This window comes from Acanthaster planci, linkage group LG05 (assembly GCF_054643075.1).
Source record: "Acanthaster planci isolate LZ-2023a linkage group LG05, COTS_SCS, whole genome shotgun sequence".
NCBI lineage: Eukaryota > Metazoa > Echinodermata > Asteroidea > Valvatida > Acanthasteridae > Acanthaster > Acanthaster planci.
This window is the reverse complement of record NC_141781.1, coordinates 4,456,827-4,482,465: the sequence shown is the minus strand read 5'-3', so window position 1 is coordinate 4,482,465 and position 25,639 is coordinate 4,456,827. Positions and strand designations below refer to the sequence as shown.

Sequence of the window (25,639 nt, the reverse complement as noted above, 5' to 3'; positions counted from 1 at the left end):
CAAGCTTCAGATGCTAGCACTCAGTTTTCAGAAATTCATTACCAGTATAAAGGCTTCAAGTCCTCGTATGCTGCCTTTATTTCCAAATTTATTTTGGCCTCATTTCACAGATCGACTAACCTAGAAATTCCAGGCTTGAGATCCATATTCTGCACTTAAAGAACAACCAAAGAATTTTTGCACTAAATAAGCAGAGTATCAGGATTTATACTGCATGCATGAAACCCAATTTCCTACTAATCTTTGCAATACAGTAATAAAGGCCACACTATTTCTGTGTTCCTGTCTCAGTTGGTAAGCAATGTTTGCTTACACTTACATAAAATTGTGTGCTTTGCTGCATCCTGATATTCCATCCAAGCCAAATTTCATTGAGCTTACTACACAGGAAATACAGCTTAGCACCTTTCTGTGATAAGCAGAAATAAGTAGTGGAAAGTCAAAAGAGGCAAATAATGTTGGGTACTTAGCGCATTTCTGTGCCTCACCTGGAAGAACTTTGATGCAGCCCTGCCAGACACGTGGTTGGCTTTGAAGGAATTGTGGCAGGTTTTCCAGAAGATCATGCGGCCGGCCTCCGCATACCACACCTGGGACTTCTGGAGGCCGGCAAGACTACAATGTAGCTGGATACATTCAAGGAGGAAAGCCAGGAGAGACAACAGGTTAAATATTTGTGACCAGTTAGTAATAAAACAACTCCAGGGTTAAAGGGGCAAAGGGTAAAGGTCAAGGGGTCAAGGCCTATGAGGCAAAGACTCAAAGGTCAAAGGTTATGTCTGAACTGCAGCCTAGACATAACCAAAATTATAACAGCTCAGTTTGGACCACATGGACATCAATCTAATTATTGCTGCTACCACTTTGGACTCAGTAACAGACTAGACAACCACGCTGGAACTAAAAGAGGAAAACACTAATGCAAGTATAACAATGCATGTATTCAATCATGTTGCAATAAACAGGAGAAAAAATTTCTTAGCAGAAAAGACTTTGCAGTGAAAGTTAGTAAAAGAAAAAGCCTAAATAATGCCAGGAGTGAGATTGGGGGATGAAGAGAAATCCATAAAACATCCAGCCAAGGAGTTGTACAGAAGACAATAAAACATTGCAACTTTTTCAGGGTTCTTTACAGCTAACAAGACGCGGGTTCTTTCACAAACGGCCATGATCATACAAACCCTGTACTTTCTTTACCTGAATGGTTAAGCCTCAGAATGTGTGGGTTACAAAAATCCTAAACTCTGTCGAAACATCTGGAGAAATCACACCCAGGAGTTCAAATCCCTAGTTAACCACATGCAGCCAGGTGCTTTTTAAACTGCAGTGCACACATACGGGCGATTTTCAAGATTTTCAATTTTCAAAATTCATCCTTTCATTTAATGGACGTTTACACCCACACGAATGATTCTTTGGTGGCTAGTATAAGCTGACAGGTAACCTTCATTGACTCTTGAATATTTCAGCCAGGCCTGCCGCCCTGTAAAGAGAGCCCAGGATTTTTAGGTGTTGCGTAATTTTCCTAAGTCCCCAGTGAATGCGAGTGGCGTTTTTTCAAACAGGGCTGGATTAGCATGTAGCAGTGCTGTGTCACTCATCAGTGGGGCCCTCGAGCACTTTTGTCCGCAGTGCTAATCCGCGGGCGCACTATGCCCAAACCACTATACTGTTTACTGCATACTATTTGAAAACAGTGACGGATTACCTTCGAAAAATGCAAGCCGAAAAATGATGGCAATTCCCAGCAGCAGGTCTTTTGTTCCGAGTACAGTCTTTTGTTACACGGACCAGCTCTTTTGTCCCATTTCGGGCACCCCGGCTCTGCGTATAAACCCATGGTGCTCAAAACGGGCTTCCCCGGCAGCAAGTGGTTAAACTATCAACAATGTTAACTACAATACCTGTTCTACTATAACTTGATCGACCGGCAGGCCGGCAACGGTGGCAAACTCCTTGGCCTTCTGAAACAACTGGGCCTCCTTCAAGCACTCCAATACCCTGTGGCATTCGTCCATGTACTCGGTCCCTTCCAACAGACAGGTGATGCGGGTGTGTATTGGGGTGTCCGTCAGGGCTTGCGTCAGCTTGTAGAGCTTGTTGTAATCTGGCACTGTGAAAGAAAAAAAGGGCTTCCAGTTTGGTAACAAATCAAGATTGAAAATTGTGTACAAATGGAGGACAATCTTTTTTAGTGTCTGGTAGAAGGAAACTGAGGTGAAGTTGGGGGCCAAGCAGATTAAGTCTCATATTGCTTACACTGCCTGTTTTTGCAAGAGCTTTTGTTTGATATAGGCATTGATTTCACGCGTGACAAGTTCTAACAAAGTGAGTCTCAAGGCCTTTTTTAGTTTTAGTTTGCATAAGAAAGAGCAAACTGATGTCTTTATTTTGATGTACCACTTGGTTTGGCATCCTGACTGGAAATTGGCATTGTGTGGGTACGACATATCCAGAGTTCCTTGTGATTTCTATAAAGCAAGATTCTTTTAAAGGCCTCTAGCTCACAAGGGATTCTTGTGACTTTTAACCCTTTCTGTTGTGTTGGGTCACGTCCATGAAATGAATGTGAAAACCGGAGGCCTCTACATGCAAATTCCTGAATAAAAGTCTGAATAGATGAGCAGTGGGCAAAGTCATGACAAGCAGCCGACGATGAGGAGGCTTGACTTTTGACACTTTTCCACCCAACTACACCAAATGCTCCAAAATCCTTCAAAATCCACCAGGAGGTTGTGGAAGATTTCTAGGTTTGAGAGAGGCAGAGCCCAGCTGCTGACTCTTCACATAGGTTTCAGTGTCCCTTGGAATATTTCAGTGCAAAAACTGTGCCGTTGCTTTCCAGCACTGTTGAAGCTTTTGGAAGACCCTCATCAGGGCACCGAAGCAAGAAAATGCCCAGCAAGTTGGAGTTGATAAAGACAATGTTGGAAAACTAACATTATAACCACTTGTATTTGTCCCTAACAAGTGGAACTGACCTTCTCTGGATACAATCCTTGAGAAATTGGTGTGAGCCAAGACGTCAAGCAGACGGCAAGTACTCCAGTAGGTGGTGCAGGCAGACACCATGGAGTGGACCACAGAGCTGGCTGTGTCTTCATACCACTGCAAGTTGCCAATCTTGACAGCTGCCATGGGCTTTGGAGTTTGGCCCACCAATCCCTTGATGCTTTTCCTACGACACTAATTTTTCAGATCAAGAAAACAAAAACTAAATTTGCAACTTTCCTGCAACACATCTAGTGACAATACAATAACTGTTTCCTGCATTTACTCAGTCATTCCAAAGTAATCCGTTTCTCAACAAACAGGAGAATATTCCCTGAAACAGTCAACAACCTACAGGACAGAGGCTTCTACAGACCATTTCCAACATAATTCCCCGAAGTTTATTTCACTATCACTTCCAACAATCACTCACCTTCAAGATGGATGTATGGAAGTCTTGGAGGCACGTCTTTGCCTGCGATGTGTCACATTTGACCAGCATCGCTTCGCAGAAATTCAGGAAAGGATTCAATGTGCAGTCCTGAAGCACCAAAAACAAAATCACAGGAGGGTTCCTCCAAACATTCTTCGAGTACAAGAGCTACTCCAGGCGACACAGAAACATAGGTAATAAGTTCTAGTTCATGTCTAAGGATGTAATGAACAGCTGACTATCCTCTGTGTTGAAATGATGTAATTTTGATCAATCATTTTAAACAAGAATTATTTCCACAACAGATTGACCAATGTTCTAATATTAAATTGGAAATCCTTTCAAATTCTTGAACAAATGATTATTCCCAGTCTAATTTGGATGTGGCTTATTTTGTAACTTTATGAATGGCCTCGGATCAAAACATATGATGTGCTCTTTCCATCATTTTTAGAAAAGTGATCGCAATAAAGAACTTGATCTATAGCAAGAAAATTTGAGCCACTTCAAATCCAAACTGTTGCTGCAAAGTCACTGGCCTTAACTTGTAAAATTAGAGGTATAACCAAATCAAGTCGCAACACAAATTCTTTAATTTTCTGATATATCATTGTTGCTTTGATAAACCGTAAAGCCTACCCTATCAAATATGTAGAATCCCTTGGCAAGCAGAGTCACCAGGTCAGTTGCCATGGCAACCTCAACAATGGCCGCCAGCTCTACCAGACTCCAGCTGTGCCACTGGACAGATGCCATGGACTCGGTGACCTTTGCTACTGAGGTTGGGTCATCCATCGAGGTTAACAACCAGGTGCAGAGACAGTCTAAGGTCACACAATCCTGTCGGGAACAAGACCCAAATATTACCATCCAAAAGACAAGTTACCTGTCTGGGAAACTTTTGGGGTGGAACTGAGGCACCAGTGCAAAAAATCAGTAGGGGGGGAAACTGCCATATTTGACCTGTGTGAGTTCTGCAACGACCTCAGAGCTGAAAATGTTGTTTTTGCAACGCCCTAAAACACACCTCATCAAATCATATCTAATTTTCTGGACGGCATTATCAAGTGACATAATTTTGCAAATTTCTAGATCAAGACTAATCATTTTTGATATGACTTTTTCCATTCTAGACCCTCCCTCTCGCCGTACCTTATAGCAGGCAGCAATGACAGCAAGTACAGGTTCTTGGAGGGCCACAGCATGAGCAAGCAATGACTTCCAGGGGACTGGCGCAACATTACATTCAAACAGGACACCAAACAAATCCTTGGGAACTCTGTTGATGTCGAGCTCTGGGGAAAAAAAAAGACAGAAAAAAGAAATTAGCAATTATTCCAAAGCATACCTGTTCTTATTTCTGTTTCTGCAACATGAGAGGCGTGTTTATTAGATTTCCACAGAGTGTTTTTGTTATGCTTCATTGTCCCCTTATAGATCCTTGTTAATCTCTTAAACATATTAACCAAATTTAAAGTGAAAAAGTGACATTTTCAATTTTTCTTGTGCATAAACCTGACAGAGTGACGTTAACCGAAATAAAGAGAGTTGTTTTTAAAATGAAGGTCTGTTTAACCACTTCCTGCTGGGGATTCCAGATCCGGACACGTATGCTTTATATGCTTGGCCGGGGTCTCTGAACTCAAAGGGAACAGGGCCTTGTAACAAAAGACCGTACTCGGAACAAAAGACCAGGCTGCTGGGCATTACAGACATTTTTTCACTCTCAAGAGTGGAGATAATCCAGCCTCATTTTGAAAGAGTATACCACGGTTTGGGGCATTTAGAGCGAGCGGATTACCACCGGGGACAAAAGCACTCCACCACCGCAGCGACAAGCCACACAGCACCGCTACATGCTAATCTGGCCCCTATTGAAAAGAGGTCAGCAGCACACTGAGGCAGGTTCGTGAACAAAAGAAAGTTATATAACACCACACAATCTAGGCTCTTTTTACAAGGCTGCAAGCCTGGCTGAAATACTCAGGCGTCAATAGATTTTGTCTGTCAGGCTAGAGTGAACACCAGACAGTCCTTCACGTGTTTGTAAGTGTCCAGTAAATGAAGATAGGAAAATTTAAAGAATTTTGAAAACAGAAAAAAATGATAAATATCCCGGCCCAGCAGGAAGTGGTTAATATACAAGAGGCTGGTTTGCTTCATACTTGTGATGTATGGAGAAGATCTGATTTACCTTGAGGTAGGACATTTTGTGGGGTGCTTTCATCTGTTGACACAGTATCCTCACTGCCGCATGTCGTGTCATCTTCAGAACTCATGTCAGTATCTATATTAAAGAAAAATATACGCGTCACTTTCCCTTGAAATCCCTTGAAAAAATTGTAAAATCTTTAGATTCAGACTTGGACTTCTGCAAAATTGAACTTGTTGACCAGATATGAACGCCACCTTCACCAACAAAATGAGGCTAGCAGAAATAAAACTGCAAGGAGAAGTTGAAGGGATTTTTTTTTCTCTGAAAACACAACCCATACAATTCCCTCTCTCTTACTTTTCTCCCATCTCTTTAGCAACTCCACAAATCCTTCACTGAATCAGGCTATTTCTCCATGACTTGTTCAGAAGAAAATATGCTAGACTTTGGCATCCTGCCTTCTAAGTTGATGTTCTTGCATGAGGACTATCTGCCAGAGCTGGCTGCCTAAATTCAGGCAAGAAGCAGGCATTTAAGGGGAAAGTTCAAGGCAGAACCCGGAGTCAAACCAAAGATTTGAATATTTCCCTTACAGTCTCACAAGACTTGGAGATGTAGCATGGTGGCTGGGGCAGAGGCCCCTCTTGCACTCCTCAGAAATGCTACACCCTCCAATCAATAGGTGGATAATGTTTTAAAGGTCAACCTTTGAGTCCAAGTACAAAAATAAACCACTGTCTTGTTCCTGACCACCGCATTCTTCCTGGCCAGCCTTCTGTTTTTTCAGGTATAGGTAAATTTATTTTAAACACATATTGACTTGTTAGATGTATCTATTTAATTAAAATACATAGTGTTAGATGTGTAAGTGAAAGTGTTGAAAGTGGGGTAAAAACCCTTTGAGACACAAAGAATTAGCAGAGAGTCAGGAATTTTTTTTCTCAAAAATCTGCCCCTTGAGAAATGAACTACCTCCTCCCGTTTTCAAAATCCAGACAAGAAACATTTTATTACACAGCCTGTAGTCTAACACCTAAAAATCTTCATGGTGCCGTCACACTAAAGATGTACGCTAAAGCAAGGTATTACAACTGACTTACTGTGTCGCCTTAGGAATCCCACCCGTTGGTAGTAGTGGGCCTTGATGTCTCGGATGCGTGGGGTGGGCTGCGAGGCTGGCCGTCCGGCCCGACTGGGCTGGTCATCTTTAATGATGGCCGGCCCAAGATGGAGATTGCGGAAAGCATCCTGGAGATGCTCCTTGATGGTGGCACTGCGGAACTTGGACAGTAAGTCCAGAACCTGCGTGGAATCGTGACAATCTTCCAGATAATGTAACTTTGTGGAGAGAAAAGGTTGCTCTGTTCATTCTAATGACAAGAAGATCTATTCATGGTGCTCTTCACCATATGATTTTCTGCTGGCTAGAAACCTTTGTTCCCTCCCACGGTAAATTTCAGTACTAAAACAGAAATCAACTTCTAAGGGAAGGACTTGCTTGATATGGTAACAGAAGAAATATTCGAGATGTTGGAATGTCTGTGCTTTGGAGAGTTGACACCATTATATCAAATAGAGGTCTTAGCCCTTAACCACAATCCTCTTTATGCAAGGTCATCATATAACTGGTTGCTCCTTCCTAAAAAAAAAATTTCACAGCCGGTCACAGTACCAGTCGCATAATAACAAAGTCACACATATATATAAAGGCTTGAAATCAAAACAAAAAAATGCTTCCTGTATTTCAGAAGTATTTTGGATTACTATTTTTGATTTCTTCCATGCTAGAAAGTGCTGAATAAAATCTTGTGTTTCTTTTTCCATAGACCTAACATGGCATATTTTTTTCCCCTATTCAGAGGGAGGCTCCCACCTGTTGCTTGGGATATTGGTGTGCCTGCACAAAGCAGGTGAAGTGGAGCCACTGGTTGTCTGAAGCACACTGCTCTGGATAGACTGCACTAAGAGGCAGTTGGTGACGTCGGCAGAAGAGGATGACTATCGACCACTCCTCGGACGCCTCCCAGGATGACCTGATGAAGGAAAAACGAAGACGAGGGGAAAAATATAGAAGTCTTGACCGTAATTAAATATCAGCTTAGGCTCCAATGGGCGTTTCTCACACGCTGGGCAATTTTGTTCATCCCCGCCTTAGTATGCACAGGGTGGCTTTGGTGGGGAATCCTCATCTCAAAACCACAAAGACAACCACACGATGTTTTCAAGATGTATTTTTGCGTTTTGGAGATGTTAAATATATATAACAGGTTTTGCCCTTACCCAACGTATATTAATAAGCACTGTATGCTCAGTGCTTGTCCGAGAGCTTGCGAAAAAAACCTCACAAGCTTACTCGGGTGGGACTCGAACCCACGACCTCCTGCTTACTAGTGCAGATGTCTTAACCACTCGACCACCGAGCTTGCCGGGGTCGGCTGGCCGGTCCGAGTCAAATGAAGCAGCGGGTACCGCCAACTATTTTCAAGATGTATTTTTGCGTTGGGAGATGTTAATTATATATAACAGGTTTTGCCCTTACCCAACGTATATTAATAAGCACTGTATGCTCAGTGCTTGTCCGAAAGCTTGCGAAAAAAACCTCACAAGCTTACTCGGGTGGGACAACCCAATTAATCTACGTTGGGTAAGGGCAAAACCTGTTATATATAACCACACGATGTGTTTTACGTCGAACCACGATTGTGATTTACTTCAGCAACAAGGCACTGTGTTTCCTAATGTGATAATATAAAACTCTCTCATCGGCCAAGCACAGGCACTTACCATGGAGGACAGACCTGAACAAAGGACTGACCTCCACCGACCAGAAGAAACTGTTCTTTCCTTTGTAAGTCTCTCCTCCACGGGCAAGTAAAACGAGGGCACTTATGCAACTTCAATCAGGTCGTTCACTCAAATTCAGCCATGAGATCTACACTCACAGGTTCACTTTTGCAAGACTGAGCTTGATGGTGATAGCCTCCTCCAGCAATCTCAGGACTTCTTCGGCATTACTCCTTGAGCCTTGGAGACAAGCAAGTAGCCTCTTGACTGTGTGAAAGAGGGACAAATTTCATTCATTCTTTCTAGATCAAATTTAAAAATTTTCAAATATAAATATGCTATAAAGTTTCTATAGGTATCAAAGAAGATGTGCACCAGGCGTCTGACTGTGACCAATCATCTCAGACAAAATTGGATCTTGAGCTATTCTGTAACTGAAAATCTTGCTTTATTACAGTGACACTAGAGATTCAAAAATTAATGTTGTGGGTAAGAAATGTCCAACATTTTGGACAATGAGAGCCATGGAATGAGTATTCTAATGACTGTTTGAATTTCGCATTGATGGTAAAAAACAAACATATTCAGAAAAGTCACAAGGGATTAACTTCCTGGCTGAATTTCATTTTAAAATCCAGGCCAATACCATATTCTTGAGGGGTAGGAAGTGTACAAAGACACCAGCCTATTCCGGAACTGAAGGTTTCAACAATGCATTTTTGTTTATGAATTCCAATTCGGAATGCACCACCAAGATTCCAGATTTCACCTGAACTCAAAGTGAACTTGCACAAGGCTCATTTTACCCAGATTCTGTTCCAGTTGCTCTCTCTCCTGTCTGGTCTTGGCCCCACCTCTCACTTCGCTGCTCTCCAGTATGGTCAGGGCAGTCTGGAGGTCAGTTCGCATGGACATGCTGTCCTGCCCCAGCATCTCAACGAATGCAACGCACGCTGCGGCAATCGTACGATTGGAGAAGTACTTGATGGCTGTGCAGTAGGCCTTTAAGTATGCTGCTAGGACTCTGGTGGCGTGAATATGCATGACAGAATATGAATATGCAATAGATGGGTGCAAGCAAATACTGGTATAGAAAGATATATATTTTAAAATCCTGTCAATGAAATGTCAAACAAATAATCATATCAAAATGCAATACACAACATAGAGATATGCCATGAAAAAAAAGTTCTGACATGGCTCGGAACTTTGCAGTCCTTCACAACCTACTGCACATCCTTGCAAACTTTTACAGCAATACACATGACCCATGGTAAGTACACAAAAAGCATCTTTAATTTCCAGTGCTAAATTTCAAGGCCAAAACTAAAATCAACATGATCACAGACAAAAGAGAAAGAAGTCGGTGCGGAACTTACTTTTTCTTGGTGAGGGTCCCTCCTCCTTGGAGCTGGCTGGCCAGGAATGCCAGGTAGGCAAAGGAGGGCCGGCCCTGGTAGAGGTAGTGGGTGAAACGGAAGGCCTCCGTGTAGGCGTACTGCTCGGCGAGATGCTGCTGGGAGAAATGGGGCATCTCGGTACGATCTGAGGAAGAACAAAAACGGCAAAGGACTTCAGGAAGAACATTTTGAGTAGAATTTGGGCAAGCTAACAAAGTGCAGGCCATTTGAGCGTAAAGGCAGAACAGAAAATGTGAAGTTTTTACGACACATACATGTAAATAAGATAAGTACAAATTTCACAAGTTCACTATTTATGTAGCAATAAAAAAAATGTACTTTATGGAGTGAAGCAGCCAGCTACACATTAAACTGAAATAGCAAGCACACTTATCATTCCCATCCATTATCACTTCCAACAACTGGAAAGTGACAATTGAAAGGTTGATTTCAAGCAACTGGGCTGAAAGCCGGTTCATACTTCACCCAATCCGACTACCCACCACTACTTTTCAGTGGGGCTTGCAGACCAAATACCCCATGCTGTCAGCAGGTTGGTATCATAGGATCGTAGCATGGACTACGTTCGGCACACTTGTAAGCGTAGCATGAAAGCGCCCCCACTTGCCACACAACAGAGAGCCACTGCTGCGGTGCGAAAGCTAAAACTGGTCTAGCTTACAAATGTGAAGAACGTAGTCCATGCTATGATCCTACGATACCAACCTGCTTATTGCATGTCGTATTTGGTGTGCAAGTCCCACTTACAAGTAGCGGTGGTTAGTCAGATTGGGTTCATACTTCAGGAGAATGAGAAAGCAAAGGGTATTCCACATCACGACAAATTTGCAGCAAATTTTGGCCCAGGTTGAAATGTGTTCAACTTTTGTGAATTTGCAGTGCAAAATATTTGGTCCCAAATCACAAACTCGCATTTGTGTTCTTTTACATGCCAAGCATGAACCATCCTTGATTCGGGTGGGGGTCGCTAAAACAATGCTGCAGAACCAACCAGCCCCTCTGAGTTAGACTTGGATCACTTCAAAATATCTGAGCCAGACAGGTGGTGCTCACCTCGTTTGTTGACCAATGGGTTGGTTGACTGCCACTTAAACAACCTGGCTGGATCATATGGACAGTTGCCCTGCACAACAACAAAAAATCTCTCCCATATGGCATGCTATCTGCAGGTGATTTCACGAGAGTTTACGCAACTTACGCCACAATTTAGTGCATAAGTTGCGCCCCAATTTAAGACCGATCTCACGAAACTTATGCACTGAACTTACACAACAAATTATGGCATAACTTATGCAGTCATTTCAGGTGGCGTTAGTTGCACTAAATGGAGCAAAGGTGAACAATTTGACTAGCTTATCGTATTCGGTTAAGCCTCATCATTGCTGAATTTAACAAGGCTTAAAGAAGAAATGTACAACTTTCATTTCAAAGGTAATGAAAAACTCCTTTGGCTGTAAGAGAACGGCGAGGTTTTTGGTCCAGTTCTGACGAAGAAAAGACAAAATCTTTTTCAAAATGGCGGGCAGAGGTGCTTCAACCACTGTTTGATGACTATTGTTATAGCGGAAAGGACAGCCATCGTAAAAGCCATTTTTGTCCTCTTCTAAGAAATTGAATGTTATTAAAATGTGGCGCAGCTACGCAACTTTTCGTGAGATCAAACATAAGTATAGCACCCGTTTAAAGTTACGTTTTGTGAAATCAGCTGCTGTATAAGTGACCAGAGTTTACAGAAATATCACACTTGGTTGGAGTCAGGTTTTGCCTGAAAAAGTACAGTGCCTTGTTAACAAGAGGACTTTTTTCATTTAGCATTAAGTTATGTTTATAATATGGTGCTTTGCTCACTCCAAGTTACTTGTTAACCCTTTATTTTGTATTCTTGGCCAGCAATAACAGTTTACCTGCTACTGGTTGGCAACAATACGACAGTGATACTGAAACAGACAGGCCTATAACCACAACAAAAAGCAACAACTCCGACTTGTGGGGTCGCAGACACTTGAAATCCATCCTTACCTGTAGCAGTTGGTAGACAGTGATATCCTGCTGACTGACCCCGTCTACATCGATAGGAGGAAAGACGGCTTTTTGTAGCTTAGGGTAAGCCTTCAGGGCCATCTCCAAGGCTTCGGAATCTACCTTCCACAGTTGCTCTTCAACGGTGGTTGCTGGGGTCATGGCCTAGTGCAAACACATACAGTGTTTCCCACCAAAATTATTATGGCTTACAAATAAGGCAGGATGTAAGCCCCACGGTCTACTCTTCGAGTGTAACAATGGCCACAAACTCCAATTTCACATTTAGCAAACAATGACACGTACTTTGATTCCAAATTGACTTCTAATTTGAACTAACTGGTGTTCAATTACTTGTACAACGGGAGGACAGTTTGGAGGGACGAGACGAAGGACACATTGACAATGCAATACCTCAGAGAATGTTCCTGGTGCAAAGATGAGGGTTGCCAGGGCAACCAGTGGATGACTGGATACGAGTTGTGAGACTGTTGGTTGGCTGTCACCTAGCAACAGTTGGGAGTTGGAGAGGCTGGCTTGGAACATCAAAGAAGGATCTGGAAGGAATTTTATTAAGTACAGAAATGAAACTTGAACATCCTTTGTGAAACATTCTGAATCAGAAGTGTTTTAACCCAACTCAACAACTGCAACATTCTCCTTCGCCATTCTCTCCACTCTCCATTCTCCATCACTTATGCCCAAGGAATGCCTACCTGCCCGAAACCAACTTCGGAAAACTTTCAGATGACCTCCAACTAGAATTCCAAATCACTTTAATTCGCTACTTAAAGGTATCATTTGATTAAAAAAATTGATTACCGTGAGATTTGAGCCCCAAAACGTGGGTTATATGCTATCTGACTAGCATCCAAGAATGAAGCTGATCAATGTACTATTAAACAGCTCTGTTAGTAAACCACAAGAACTTTCAGTCCCAAGGTCTCAGGTTCAAATCCTCCTTTGATCACTTTCAGTTTATCAACTGCAAATCTGAAACTGTCTGTGTTACCTGTCGTTTGCCGTCCGACCCATCGGAAGTGTAGAAGCATCTCTAGCCATCGACTCTCGCTTAGCGGTGGTTGCATCGATATCACTTCATTCTCAGACAAATACAACCTGGAAAAGAACACGTGACAAAACTTAAGTCCGAAACCATCGTCTACAAGCACAATTCAAGACGCTTTTGCAGTGAGCCAATGGCCTCTCTGGTCGTTGTGGTCAGTACAAAGCAAATCCAAGTGTAGTTCCTCACCGAAAGTGATTGCTTTGTCATTAATTTGTGACTGAATATCCCCAAATCCGGCAGATAAAATAATTTGGATGTTTGTCTAAGCATCTCCCAATGTTGATTTTTCATACTTCAACAAGATCCAAAGTGAACATTTTGTATGTGGAAAGCTACGGTAGTTAAGGTCAATGAAAGTTGCGGAATGTGCATTGTTCACATGTCTACATGTACTGGTATCATCTTCCCGATAATATCTTATTATTCTTCAGCCTAGTTTTGAACTGGTGGGTCACAAGTTTCCAAACGATTGGTATCTGTTTACACTTTGTTGAAATCCTGCTTTGATGACCAACTTAAAAGTGAATATTCTTTTTTTAATTCTCATCGCCAGATGCCCAATAGAGTGCGAGGACTCAGTAGTGCGATGCATCTGAAATTCAATCTCCTCGGCTGTTAAGCACAATTCGCAACTCAAGCAATATACATTTAAGAAGACGCTACTTCAGCTAACATAATACTTGTAGTCTTTTTGCAGTATATGGTCCATCTGGCCAAATCAAAACCAAGGCAGTCAGGATTAAAACACCTGATTGTGCTAAAATAACTAAAAAAGACAGAATCAGTCCTACCCATAGTAGTCAAGGTAGAGGTACAAGACATTAGGCAGTTCCTCCCTGAGACAGAGTTCAATAAACCACTGGTTGAATCGCTCCCTGATGTCAAGGTCTCCGTGGAGCGACGGTGGATCTGCATACACCTGTAAGGTGCGGCTGAGTCGGGTCAAGAGCTGGTCAAACTTGGAAAGCTCCATGGACGAGAAGATTCCACGACTGTCAAAGGGATATGAAACCATCGTTAATCATTCTAACCTTATTTAGATTCTCAGTATATCTGGTTTGCCTTTGGCAAACACAATTTGTCATGCGTTTCATGCTAACTATTTTCTGTGAGCCTGTAGCCAATACCTTCACAAGTGGATGGGACTCAAACCTGTAACATCCACCTTAACTTGTGCCGATGTCTGTGCCACTCAACCATTGATACAAATCCAATCTCGCAGCGTAGGTACTTGTATGATACATTAAACACCCAAACTTCCATATTCCCAACTTGATACCACACAAGACCACACTTTTCAGTGTTCATCACAGTCAAAGTGTCAACACAGGCACAAATGTACATACTAAAGGGTAGTTGCAATCAATGTTTTTTACTAAAAACCTGTAAAATGCAACTTTGTGCCTCAATAAACCTTATTTTCAACTTTAGTTTCATCATTTCAAAGGGTATTTTAATGCCTTTTCGGTTTTTAAGCTAATGAGTATTTCTATATCCATGAGCAAAACGGTGATGTCATCTCAGGAAGAAGCCTCAATGTTACATGGGTTTGTACACAAAAATGTCCTGCGTTTTTGTAGATTTTCCTTGACTAAGTTTTCCCTTCTTTGCTGATTCATAGTTGTTTATGTGCATAGCAATAAGAAACCATCAACCCCTCTCTCAGAAATGTTTTCAGTAGGTAAATTCTGGGTTAACAATTTAACCAGAAATACCTATGCACTGAGCCATGTCTTCCCTTGATGACTTCACAGCAACAGCGCCCTCACTTGTCCGGGAAAACACTGATAAATTTGATTATTGAAAAGTGTGCACTTTTCAATGCATTTAACCAAATAGGAGTGTGTAAGAGTTTTCATACATTGAGGAACAACGATGCAGAAAAATTGTGTTGAAGAAAAATTCATTACAGCTACACTTTTAGGCTATATTCAAAAGTCTTCACTGCCAGCATTAACACATGCATGTATGGAAAGTCAAAACCATCCTGTGAAGTTTCTAAGACCTCCGTGAAATTCTACGTTTAAAATTTCAAATTCCTGACAGTGTTTTACAATACAAAGCGTCTCAAATGACCAGCTGCTGGATTTTTTTAAGATTTAAAAAACAAAACATGAGCATGACAAACCATGCAAGTTCATCCAGGATCTTTTCCCTCAAATAGCCTGGGCAGCCCTCCAAGTCATCCGCCCCCTGTGCATACAGTGGTTGAGTCAGGACAGGGCTGAGGGGTTCAGGCTTGGCACGGCTGCCTGCTCGGGGCAGGCTGGCAGTAATCCAATCCACCAGGTGCTTGCTGTGGAAGTGGGCAGTCAGATAGCGCCACGTGGACTTAGGAGAGACGGGCGGTCTGAAAGAGATACCTGAAAAAAAACGGTACAGTAACGATGTATTCAGTCAGGGGAATTCAGTAAAAGAGTTACAAAAACCCCTGGATACTTGATCATTAGTCCAATTTACCTCCTTCATGGCTTCTTCAAAAATCCTCACCTTTGGAGTTCAGAAGAACGTCCAGTAAAACTCGCTCTCTCATCTCCTGGTCCCAGGTTCGAACCCACTCCAGCACAATGTGGGCATAGTGGAAGTTCTCACAGTTGGGTGGCTCACTGATGACAAGCTCGCCTCGGTGAAGGCTGTTCTCCAGGAAGTTCTGCGCCCAGAAGTTCAGGGACTGTTTGGGAGGGACGACCCCTGCCCATGCTCTGACGGAATACAGAAGCCAAAGGCATTTGAAAACTTGCACCGAAATGACACAAGCAAGAGCGAGACGAGGAAGAAAAGTTTAAATATCAGATTTCTTACAGAGAGATGTCACAAAAAGGCTTAACCACAAAACTGTTCCTTTACCTCTTCCCGCTTTCCAAGGCCAATGCTTTTGCCCTCTCAAATGATTGGCATGTGTACAGGTGCTCTAATTGGTGGATGAAGCTTATCATGCCCTCCTCCTCAACTGTAAACTGTCCTGATTGGCTGAGGTGGTCAATCTGAAATGAATATTAATCAACTTGTAATGAATTCATTATAAAATTCATTGATGAAAGGCTAATGCAAATTACTACAAAGCAATCGTAATTCGTATTTAAATATGAACCCAGACTGGCTTGACAGCAGGTCTGTAGTTAAAGATTTGAGTCTGAGGAAACAAGAGCCTAAGAGTAAACTTCAAGTCTACATGAGTACATATCAAAGAGGAAGAAAAAAACTAGTTCTAGACTTAAATTGAGCCACTGCACTTGGAATCATTGCCTGATGTGGAGAGTTACAACCATTCACAAGATAAAACTCTGACAATGACCTTGAACTGGCGAATTGTTGTTGTTGTTGTTAGCTATTTTGTTATTAGCTATTATGTCGTGGGTTGTTTGTGGTGGTGGTGGTGGTGGTGGTGGTGGTGATGGTATTTTACCAGGGCTTCAAATTTATTTTATATTTGAACCTGTTTCAGACTGTTTCTGAAGTACAGGGTAGCATTTACATCAACCACTTTACACATGGACATCCAACTCAGATCTAGGTGCACCTGCAACACTGTATGACCTAAACGTAAATGCCCCTGAAAAGACGGTTCTCACAAGCTGCAGGAGAATAAACACAACTCACCAAGAAGTTTCTGAGGTTGTGGTTAGCTGTGTATAGACACATCTTCTTCAACTCTGTGTTGACATCATAGCCCTGACGTTAAAACACAAGCCGCAAAAAGAGTGAATTGATGGACAAGTTATCACACAGATCCATCCACTAACGTACTTATTCCAAGGAATGTACAGTGTTGAAAATTGAGCAAAACAAAATAATTTTCGAATGGTACCTATTAACTTGCAGTAAGCTTAGAATGTGCACTTGTAAGATGAGTTATCCCAGCATTTTACCCAGCACACTTAAAGTTTTTGTGTCCACATATATTTGATTTAAATGAAAAATGGAGGTATTTCTACCAACTATAGAATGCTCCACTCTTTAGAAATTGTATTCTATTGCAACTACCTAAACCACTTCGGGGGGCCTGGTACCGGAGACGTTGGTTTATGCACAAAGCCGAGATGCCCGAAATTGGGCAAAAAAAGATCATAACAAAACACCGTACTAGGAACAAAAGATCAGGTTCACGGAATTGCCAACATTTTTTCAGCTGTCAATGGCGGAGGAAATTGGTCATTGTTTTGAATGATTATACCACTGTTTGAGGCGTTCAGCGCGAGCGGATTACCACCGGGGACAAGAGTGCTCCAGTGATCCAGAGATGAGCGATACAATACCACTGCAAGCTAATCTGGTCTGCATCTGAAAAGATGCCAGCAGCGCACTGGGCCAGTTTCGGGAATAAAAAATTACGCAACACTGTACAATTTGGGCTCTCTTTACAAGGCGGCAGGCCTGACTGAAATACTCGGGGTCAATAGATGTTGTCTGTCAGATTAGAGTAGCCACCTGACAGTCATTTGTGTAGGTGTAAACATCCAGTAAATGAAGTTATGAATTTTTGAAGAATTCTGAAAATGGAAAATCTTGAAAATCGCCCGGGAATACGTCATGCAACTTCTAATTTAACCCAGCAGCATATGGTTAACGCATTGACTGCTGAGCATAATATCAGAGGGGCGTTTCCATTTGCCAAGCGCTGTACGCATGCTCGCATATTTAACAGGTACCTTTCAAGTGTCTGTTTGAACATGAGCATTTTACAGGTGTATGCCCTCCACACTGTCAGCAGGGTATTTGTTATGTTCTACAGTGATGCCAGTGTATTCAATTTACATTAAATAGCATTTCATTTCCTACAAGTATACTCAGAGTGGCAAAATCCAGCACACCTGTGACTACGAGTAATCTTGTTGTTGGCTGCCGATGTGTTGACCCCAAAAGGGGTCATGTGGTCAATTTGAAACCAATTTTAGGAGACACTTTGGCAAAAACTGTAACGTTTGCTACTGACATGCTTAATACATGTAAACTGATATCCGAGAGTGTAAACTATACATGAAAGTAGTTGTAACATTAAAACTGTACGTCAGGTTAAATTGAAAGTCCACCAAAGTACTCAAATGAACTGATATCTTTACATACAACTTCCATGTCAAGTTTTAGGAAGACTGGTCTTGGGACAGCCAAGAAGATCTGAAAACAAATCTGGCTTTTTAGGGTTAAATCCAGACTCATACCATGTGTTGCAACATCTTGGTGGCCGTGTCCAAGTCAGCATTTAGCAGAGAGTTAAGCACAAGATGGAGCCCTTGGTCAATCAAATCTGACATCTGAACATTACCCTCTGACGCTCCATGGGAACTGCACAAGTAGGCCTGGGCCAGTGGCAGACAGCGATTCAAAATGGCATCTTGGATCACTTCCTAAGAGCAAAAGAAATTCACCAATATTTAAATCAACAATGACAATTTGACACCACACTTCATTTCTACTTGGTAATCATACACAATGTCAGCATGAACTTGGAAATTAACCCAACAACTGAATTTGAAGAGGTGAACCAATGCATCACATTTGACTGCGACTATAGCGAAGATCCCAATGGTGAATTGCAGTTTATAAGAGGTACATGTACACTGTCCATGTACAGAGGGTAAAGTCTGGTTTGCACATCGACGCAAGAAACCCAGAGGACGATGCAATCAAGATGCAAACAGCAACACGGACTTATGCCAAACAGCTGTGTAACCAACAACGCAGAAAAACCCAAACCAGCCTATGAACGATCGGCAGAGTTAAGCCAGGTTCAACTTTGCCATCAACCAAATACATGATGGGGTGCAGATTTGGCATCAAGACAAGGTACAGTCCATTTAAAGGGTATTTTCCCCCCCAAATCAGGGAGTTTTGGATGACATTCTGTTTCAATTTTTGGGTGAATGATGTCATGCAATGTTTTTTCTGTTCGTGTCTGCGTTTTCAGGTCTTGCAGACCGTCTGCATTACGAATGACCATGTGGAAACCAGGCTTTATGATCACTGCTACATGTATGTCTTGATGCATCGGAATAGTTTTGTGACAAATGACCAGTGAGTGTAGCAGCACACCAATCGACAAAGTTCAGATATTCCCGTGCCAACAAATTCAGTCCAAGACTTCATTGGAAAACGACTACAAACATTTCACCACAAAGTTCATTTTTCGAGTTAAAAAATATGGTACAAACACCGTCAAAAGAATGTTTACACCTTGTTTAGTTACTTAACTTTTTGCGGTCCACTTCTGTGGAATTTCGACTTTTCATTGTCAAAAGACAACGTGATGTATGATGTCCAGTAACTCTCACCTGTTGTGCCATTTTCTGCCACTTCTTGATGTGTATCTGTGCTGTTTTCTCCTCTGGCAGAAAGTAATTTCTCGACCCCGAATCAACCTCATCTGTAGCAAGATGTTATTGAAATATTTGTCAAGACTATAACAATGATTTTTTTTTCTCCTCAGCCTTGACACACAAACACAGCTTTCTAGGCTGAATTTGACCAGCAAAGTGAATTTCCTTGATAATAGAAGAAGTTCAAACTTAGTCACAGTAACCGAATAATCTCCTAGCTCCAACAGTTTTTACAAGCCTGTTATTATGATATGCAGTTTCTTTTATGTTCATTTCGCAACTGAAAGTCTTTATTTCGATGGACTCTACATATGAAAACCCTCTGAATGCAAAACTGAAACTTGTCAAATTTGTCACGTTTTATCGATCAACAAAATCAAAATTTCCCAAACTACTGTAAATCATGAATTTGCACAATTTTCAACTTTAAAATAAATTGGTCTTCACAAATTTCCATGCCTTTTACCACCCTAGAAATTGAGAAGTAATTCCAGGACTTTTACTATGGTGCCTCTGCTATGACAGCTTCTAATTCTGCTTTTATATTAGCCTTTCAGGTGCTTACTGAAGCCTGACCACTTACCTGTGTTTACTGCCATTTCCTCTGTCTCTTTCTCCCCGATCCATTTGGGACACCCGTTCAGGTACACCCACATCTCCTGGATGTACCCCCTCAGCCTCTGGAGGGCATTCGCCAACACCTCCTCTGTCAGGTTGAACCCTTCCAGGATGCCCGGCCCACCCCCGTCTTCCTCTTGTCGCAGTATCTGGGCTGTCTCCGTAGCGTTGCATACCAGCCGGTTTGCGTGGGCCAGTGTCAGGTTCAGCAGCTGCAGGGCGTACTGCCGTGACTGGTGCTCACGGGCGTGGGCGCGGATTGAAGCCATCAGCAGGTCCAGGGCCGGCCAGAGCTGGGTCTGGTCGGCCGTAGGAGGAGGGGGGGTGCGGGGGCTGCCCACGCGGGCTGTAGAGCTAGGAACTGGGCAGTACCTGAAAACTACATCCATTTATAATTAAACATTTATTGGGCAGGCAGTGGAAGGCCAAGCTGGACTGAATTTGCAGTTATAACAGAATACTTAGTGACAACATATAAAGGGTTTGCATGGCTGCCATCTTATAGGCCAGTGCTTTTGTTCCACAGGGTATGCATAAAGGAAGTTTCCCTGTGGAACAAAAGAATTGCCCTGCAAGACTGTTAGTTTAAAGAAAAATTGACCTGATGCAAGAGTTTTCATCAAACTATTCCTTTGGTTTTTAGGTGCTTTACAAACAGACAACTAAGTTTTTTTGTGAATTTCTCTTTTTCTTGACAGCTGACCATGCTAGACAAAGCTTTCTTTCAAAACCAGTTCTAAATTTAGCTCCCATGCTCTGGGCTTCTTTCAGAACCAATGCGCTTTCATCAGTTGACAAAATGAGAGCGTAGTTGAACATTAAACATGAGACAATTAAAATTGTCAGTTTCTTACCATTCTCCCTGCTCTTGAGGAAGAAGGCCACCGTGTCTAGCTGTCGTTGCTTGAGGCCAACCTCCAGGGCATGTATGGGTATGGAGTAATGATCCCACTGATTCAAGTGACATACCGTCTCAGCCAGGCTGGCACTGCAGAAGATCATCAGCTACAGGTGACGCACCCCAAGAACGGACATAAAGAGGTTTCAGATTACGGAAATGCATAATGATGTGAATTCACTCAGACAGCGCAGAGGGAATAAGCAGAGAAATGCTGAAGAGAACATTGCGTACACACACAGGTAAATTGTACACACCATGCTGTTGATGGGTGAGCAAATGACTGGTATTGACTATCAATCTATTTTTAAACTCACGCTAGAATGGCTGCACTCGCTGCATTTTCAAGCGTTGTTTTAAGAAAATATATGATGATTTAAAAAACATACATACATCTTTAGCAATTACCTCAAAAGATCAGGGCAAGATTTTATGGTATCAAGTAAGGCTAATGAATACCAGTATGTTATAAAATCCACACAGGGAATTCTGGAGGATTTTGCAGGATGGAGGAAGGTAGAGCCAAGCCATTTTTTTTTTAATAATGGACTTGATAACCCTTGAAAATTTAAGTCTAAAGACTGTGCAATGGGTTTGCTAGAAGATTTGGGAGTGGGGGAATTAAGCCCATGAGGCCCGAGCAGGACCAAGAGACTGCGGTTTTCCCAGCAAACGAGGGTCCTTTGGTGGGAACTGCACTTCTTTGATTCAGCAATGACTATCAAATGCATGCATTATGGTCAGGTCACTACGAACAAAATGAACATTCCCCATCAACATGACTCCTTTCAACCAATGAGGGGGTGCTTCTTTTCAAAGCGGATACAGTGTACCTCCTCTAACCTTTAAATCCAGAAGGTTTTGAAGATTTTGCAGGATTGAGAACAGTAGAGCCCAGCTACCGTTCACAGGGTTAACTGCACAGTGGAGGATTCCAAAGGAATCAGGAAAGGTTACCAGCACAAAACGGCTGGTGGGGGTTAAGGGATAATAGTGGAAATTGCCGTAACACACCTTATTGACAAGAGTCTCCTGATCCACACCATAGGCAATGGCCTCAACGCTGCCACTTGATAAGAGAAGGTGTGGATGGCTGGAGTCGTGAGAAAAGGTGACGGCAACAGGCTCTGCAAAGCTGCCCCATTAGGAATGAATTAAACCAGAATTGAGACCCAAATGGGAATATCCAGCATTCCTAAAAGCAATGTTTATTCGTTTGTTTTTTGGGGTTCTCCTTTGCAATAACAAAATTAGGCTTGCTAAAACTCAGATCTATCGGTCTCTGTGACAGCAGTAAAGTGTCTTGGGAGAGTTCAAATGTACGTGTACCTGTACAGGTAAGTGTAAGTGTGAACTTTCTAGAATCAAGCAACACAATACAAAATCTTTGACAAGAGTAACTTCAACCTCATTTCTGATAGTCATCAGAGAATGTTTTCCTTTTTAAAGTACTATATAAATCAAAGTGACACAAAATATTTCCAAATAAGCCTTCTGTAAGTTAAATTTGAATAAAATCTGGAACACTGAGTTATCTGATTACACATAAACATGACAATTTCAATTCCCCGGACTAAAGATACTGTTGTTATACCTCGTGATTCGGGGCAAGCTTTTGCACACATGTAGCAACCATCATCTCTGGAATGGACTGGTTACTTTGTGCCCTTCTCATCCATTGGAAACAGTGTATTGGTGCAAGCCGTCTTTTATGTAACCAAGCAAAAGCTTGTCCCAAATCACAAGGTATAGCAACAGTGTCTTTAGTGTGGAGAATTCAAAATCGGTATGTTCACGTGAATTTAGAGAACTCAGTGTACCAGATTTTAATCAGATTTAACTCAAAAAGGCTTATTGGAAACTCCTTGAGATGTCCTGAGTGAAACCTTTCCATAGCATACTTCTTGAAAAAAAATAGGAACATGTAAGATGTCTACAGATGATTTTACTGCAGTTATATCTAAACTTTACCTGAAGTAATCAATGCCATTTGTCCTCAGGTCAATAAGACACACCCCTCCATACTGTCCCTTGTTCACGTCAAGCTTGGCATTGCCTCTGTACCATATCACGGCAGAGGTCCTTGTAAGGGACATGCCAGCAACCTTCAGGTCCCGGAAGGCTTTCGTGGCTCTGATTGCGGCCGAAGGCCTGGAAGACAAGCATGACTCATCGTCGCGCTTCTTGAAGATGAGTTTCGGCCGGTAAGAACCGAGGGACTCCTGCCTCGGTCTGGGCTTGTCAAAGCCAGAAATGCCTCCGAGTTTATGCTTGTTCCCCGAGCCTACCAGCTCTGTGAAAGTGGTACCAGATTTTGAGGTAGTTAGTTCTGTCAAGCCCACGCGCTCAAGCCAGTTAGGCTCGGTTCTGGATGCTGGATCACGATGATGGAATGACTGAAGAGCATCTGATTGTCTGGATGGATGTTGCATTATCTTAGTCCGTGAGATGACCCTCGAGGCTGATGAAAACGTATTCAACCAGCTCCTGTTTCCACCAGTTCCCTCCTGTTGAACTTTGACTCCACCGTGCAGAAAAGTGATCCTGTCTTCATCCCCTTCTCTCCAGCTCCCTGCAGGGAAAGTAAACCTACCCGACCTCTGAACTCTGAGGTGATACGGGTAGGTGTCGAAGTACTCATTGAGGTTGACCTTGTAGATGTTGAACTTAGCCTGGTGCTGTGTTAGAATTAATGTCTGCAGGTCGGGACTGACCTCCAGGTGTTCGGGGTGGAGAGGCTGGAGCATTTCCATGCTAGCGCTGGGGAAGATGTGATGGAGAAACTTCTGGAAGTTGACGGTGGCTACTGCTGCTTTCTTGCTCACTGAATGCACAGCTACAGTTAGACTAGAGTTAAAGAGAGAAATTGCCCAGCCACGAAAAGATCTTGAGCAAATGACACTGATGGCTATCAGTTACAATCAACAAATCAGGTAAGACAAATTACACTCTTGAATTCAATGACATACAATGTACACCTGTCAGTAACGTAACCATATCTAAATGGCATTAACAAGTGCATAGAAAAATTGTAATAAATGCTTAAGTTATGAACTAATAATTTTTGGGAGGTACAATTTATCTTCCTCAAAAAAGATCCAGCAAACATGAACAAATGCATCAAACTGCAAACCAAATACCGTACATAAATTTCAAAAGTTTAATCATGAAAAATGAGGGCTTGTGGTGGTAAACCTAATACTGTACACAGACTTTTTTTGTAAGTCCCAACAAGTTCAGATATTCAACTGAAGTTCAAAATGAACTTGATGACTCAAGATCAAGACAGTGCAAGTTATTTCTACCACTTCTTTACAGGTTAGGGTCTGAGTCAGTTGTAGTTGGCTACAATGGCTAGAGCTCCAAATGATACCAAAGACATGTTTCTGTAGCCGTAGCCATGGGCAAAAATGCTAAACTGAGAAAGGGCTCGATAAAGGCTTAGGTAGAGGATACTGATGTTTCCAGACTGGTGCAACAGGAAGACCAATCCATGCAGCATCTGGCAGTGCACCACGCTGCCCTCCTTGGGGTCCCAGACCAAGGCCAGGCATTCCTTGGATTCTGGCTCTCTGTCCTCCCGGAGGGTCAACTCTAAGAAGAGGCTGCCACAGAGGACGGTTGCCGTCGATGACTCAAATGCCAGGAGATGGATGTGGGATGAATCAGGTACATGTAAGTCTGTCAATAACAAAGCAAGTGACAATCAAACTGAAACATGTTTAAACAACTACATAATCACCATAACCAAAAATAAAACTTCAGAGGTGTACGATTCTGCAAAGGAATCATGATAACAAGCCACACACATTGGTTAAATTCAATTTAGATCTTAATGCTTACAGGTAATTTTATGAGGTATTACTTCGGGGGGAAGGGAATAATTTTAAAATAAAAGCCCCCGTGTTCTAAGCTGCAGCGTATTCAAGAGGGTTTCAAGCACTGCCAATACAAAGTTGGACAAAGAGATTGCCTAGAACACCAGCACACTATTTGAACTAGAAACCTCCAAACAGTACACAGATCTCACCACCCACAAGATCACACAATTACGCAGATCAACCAATTGTGGCCAACAGTGATGTATTCTTGGGTATCCATTAAACTTGCCTCCTTTCCAGTGCTCCTGCAACAATGTCTCCATCTGCCGTTTAGTGCATGTTGCACTGGACGATGATCTGACCAACTCCGAATCACGACCCAAGGATACATCGTGTAGGCTTAGACAGAGGTCCTGACTTAGAGCAAGAAAGGACAATGATGCTTGCGGCAAAGCCTCAGTCCTCCTGCCTGAGTGTAAGCTGTGATTTAAAAGAGATTTATATCTAAAATACCAGTAGATCACTACTTCTGTTTAGTGGTTACATGAAAACAGAAAAAGAAGCATTGTCCATTGGTAAGATGTGAAGGAAGAAGTTTCGTGACAGGAGGATTTTGTTTTCAAGGGAAGAACACTGCACATGTAGGATGTTGACATCCGATGCATCACGTTATGGTTATTGCATGTTAAGTTCCTCAAGGAAATGATTATTTGCTGGATACAAGAATAATTGTGCAAGTTCTCCGGTGTGAATGTAGGAGCAACCAATTTCTGCACAGCAGATTTCACAGTCAGCCCTGCACAAGCATGGAGGTGTTCCTCCATACATGGTTTAACCGACCATGCCCACAGGGGCTCAGACAAACTGATTGTTTGGCAACTTGACTCAGGATAATTCAACATTTGAGACAAGTTATCCGCTGTGATCAGTCGTGTACTGACACAAATCCACTGTGTCAGTGGGTCTGTGATTATATGGGCCCTCTACGCAATACGGGAAGTTTTCATTGTTAGGCAAATTATGACCGAGTTGTGGGGATATTTCTCTGTCCCCACAGCATATTCCAACAAAATCAGCACAACGACAAGCGTACATCCCCGCAACTACAGAATATGT

At 42.3% G+C, this 25,639-nt stretch overlaps 1 protein-coding gene across 2 annotated transcripts in view; it reads right to left on the bottom strand.

Annotated features, from left to right (window-relative positions):
• The window catches only part of LOC110986787 (spatacsin-like), a 40,549-nt gene that overhangs the window by 13,776 nt on the left and 1,134 nt on the right, over positions 1–25,639 (bottom strand). For both annotated transcript variants that reach the window (XM_022248990.2, XM_022248992.2), the window contains exons 2-30: positions 24,813–25,003; positions 24,159–24,383; positions 22,674–23,538; positions 21,717–21,837; positions 20,659–20,809; positions 19,770–20,183; positions 19,142–19,233; positions 18,032–18,217; positions 16,473–16,544; positions 15,720–15,856; positions 15,363–15,574; positions 15,001–15,235; positions 13,664–13,864; positions 12,816–12,922; positions 12,218–12,360; positions 11,804–11,968; positions 10,838–10,907; positions 9,743–9,908; positions 9,170–9,387; positions 8,522–8,630; positions 7,453–7,612; positions 6,680–6,881; positions 5,619–5,711; positions 4,577–4,719; positions 4,064–4,264; positions 3,425–3,532; positions 2,982–3,186; positions 1,905–2,113; positions 489–626 (exon numbers count right to left, since the gene is read on the bottom strand). In XM_022248990.2, the coding sequence (XP_022104682.2) occupies positions 489–626; positions 1,905–2,113; positions 2,982–3,186; positions 3,425–3,532; positions 4,064–4,264; positions 4,577–4,719; positions 5,619–5,711; positions 6,680–6,881; positions 7,453–7,612; positions 8,522–8,630; positions 9,170–9,387; positions 9,743–9,908; positions 10,838–10,907; positions 11,804–11,968; positions 12,218–12,360; positions 12,816–12,922; positions 13,664–13,864; positions 15,001–15,235; positions 15,363–15,574; positions 15,720–15,856; positions 16,473–16,544; positions 18,032–18,217; positions 19,142–19,233; positions 19,770–20,183; positions 20,659–20,809; positions 21,717–21,837; positions 22,674–23,538; positions 24,159–24,383; positions 24,813–25,003 (5,539 nt within the window). The remainder of the gene's footprint in view (positions 1–488; positions 627–1,904; positions 2,114–2,981; positions 3,187–3,424; positions 3,533–4,063; positions 4,265–4,576; positions 4,720–5,618; positions 5,712–6,679; positions 6,882–7,452; positions 7,613–8,521; positions 8,631–9,169; positions 9,388–9,742; positions 9,909–10,837; positions 10,908–11,803; positions 11,969–12,217; positions 12,361–12,815; positions 12,923–13,663; positions 13,865–15,000; positions 15,236–15,362; positions 15,575–15,719; positions 15,857–16,472; positions 16,545–18,031; positions 18,218–19,141; positions 19,234–19,769; positions 20,184–20,658; positions 20,810–21,716; positions 21,838–22,673; positions 23,539–24,158; positions 24,384–24,812; positions 25,004–25,639) is intronic.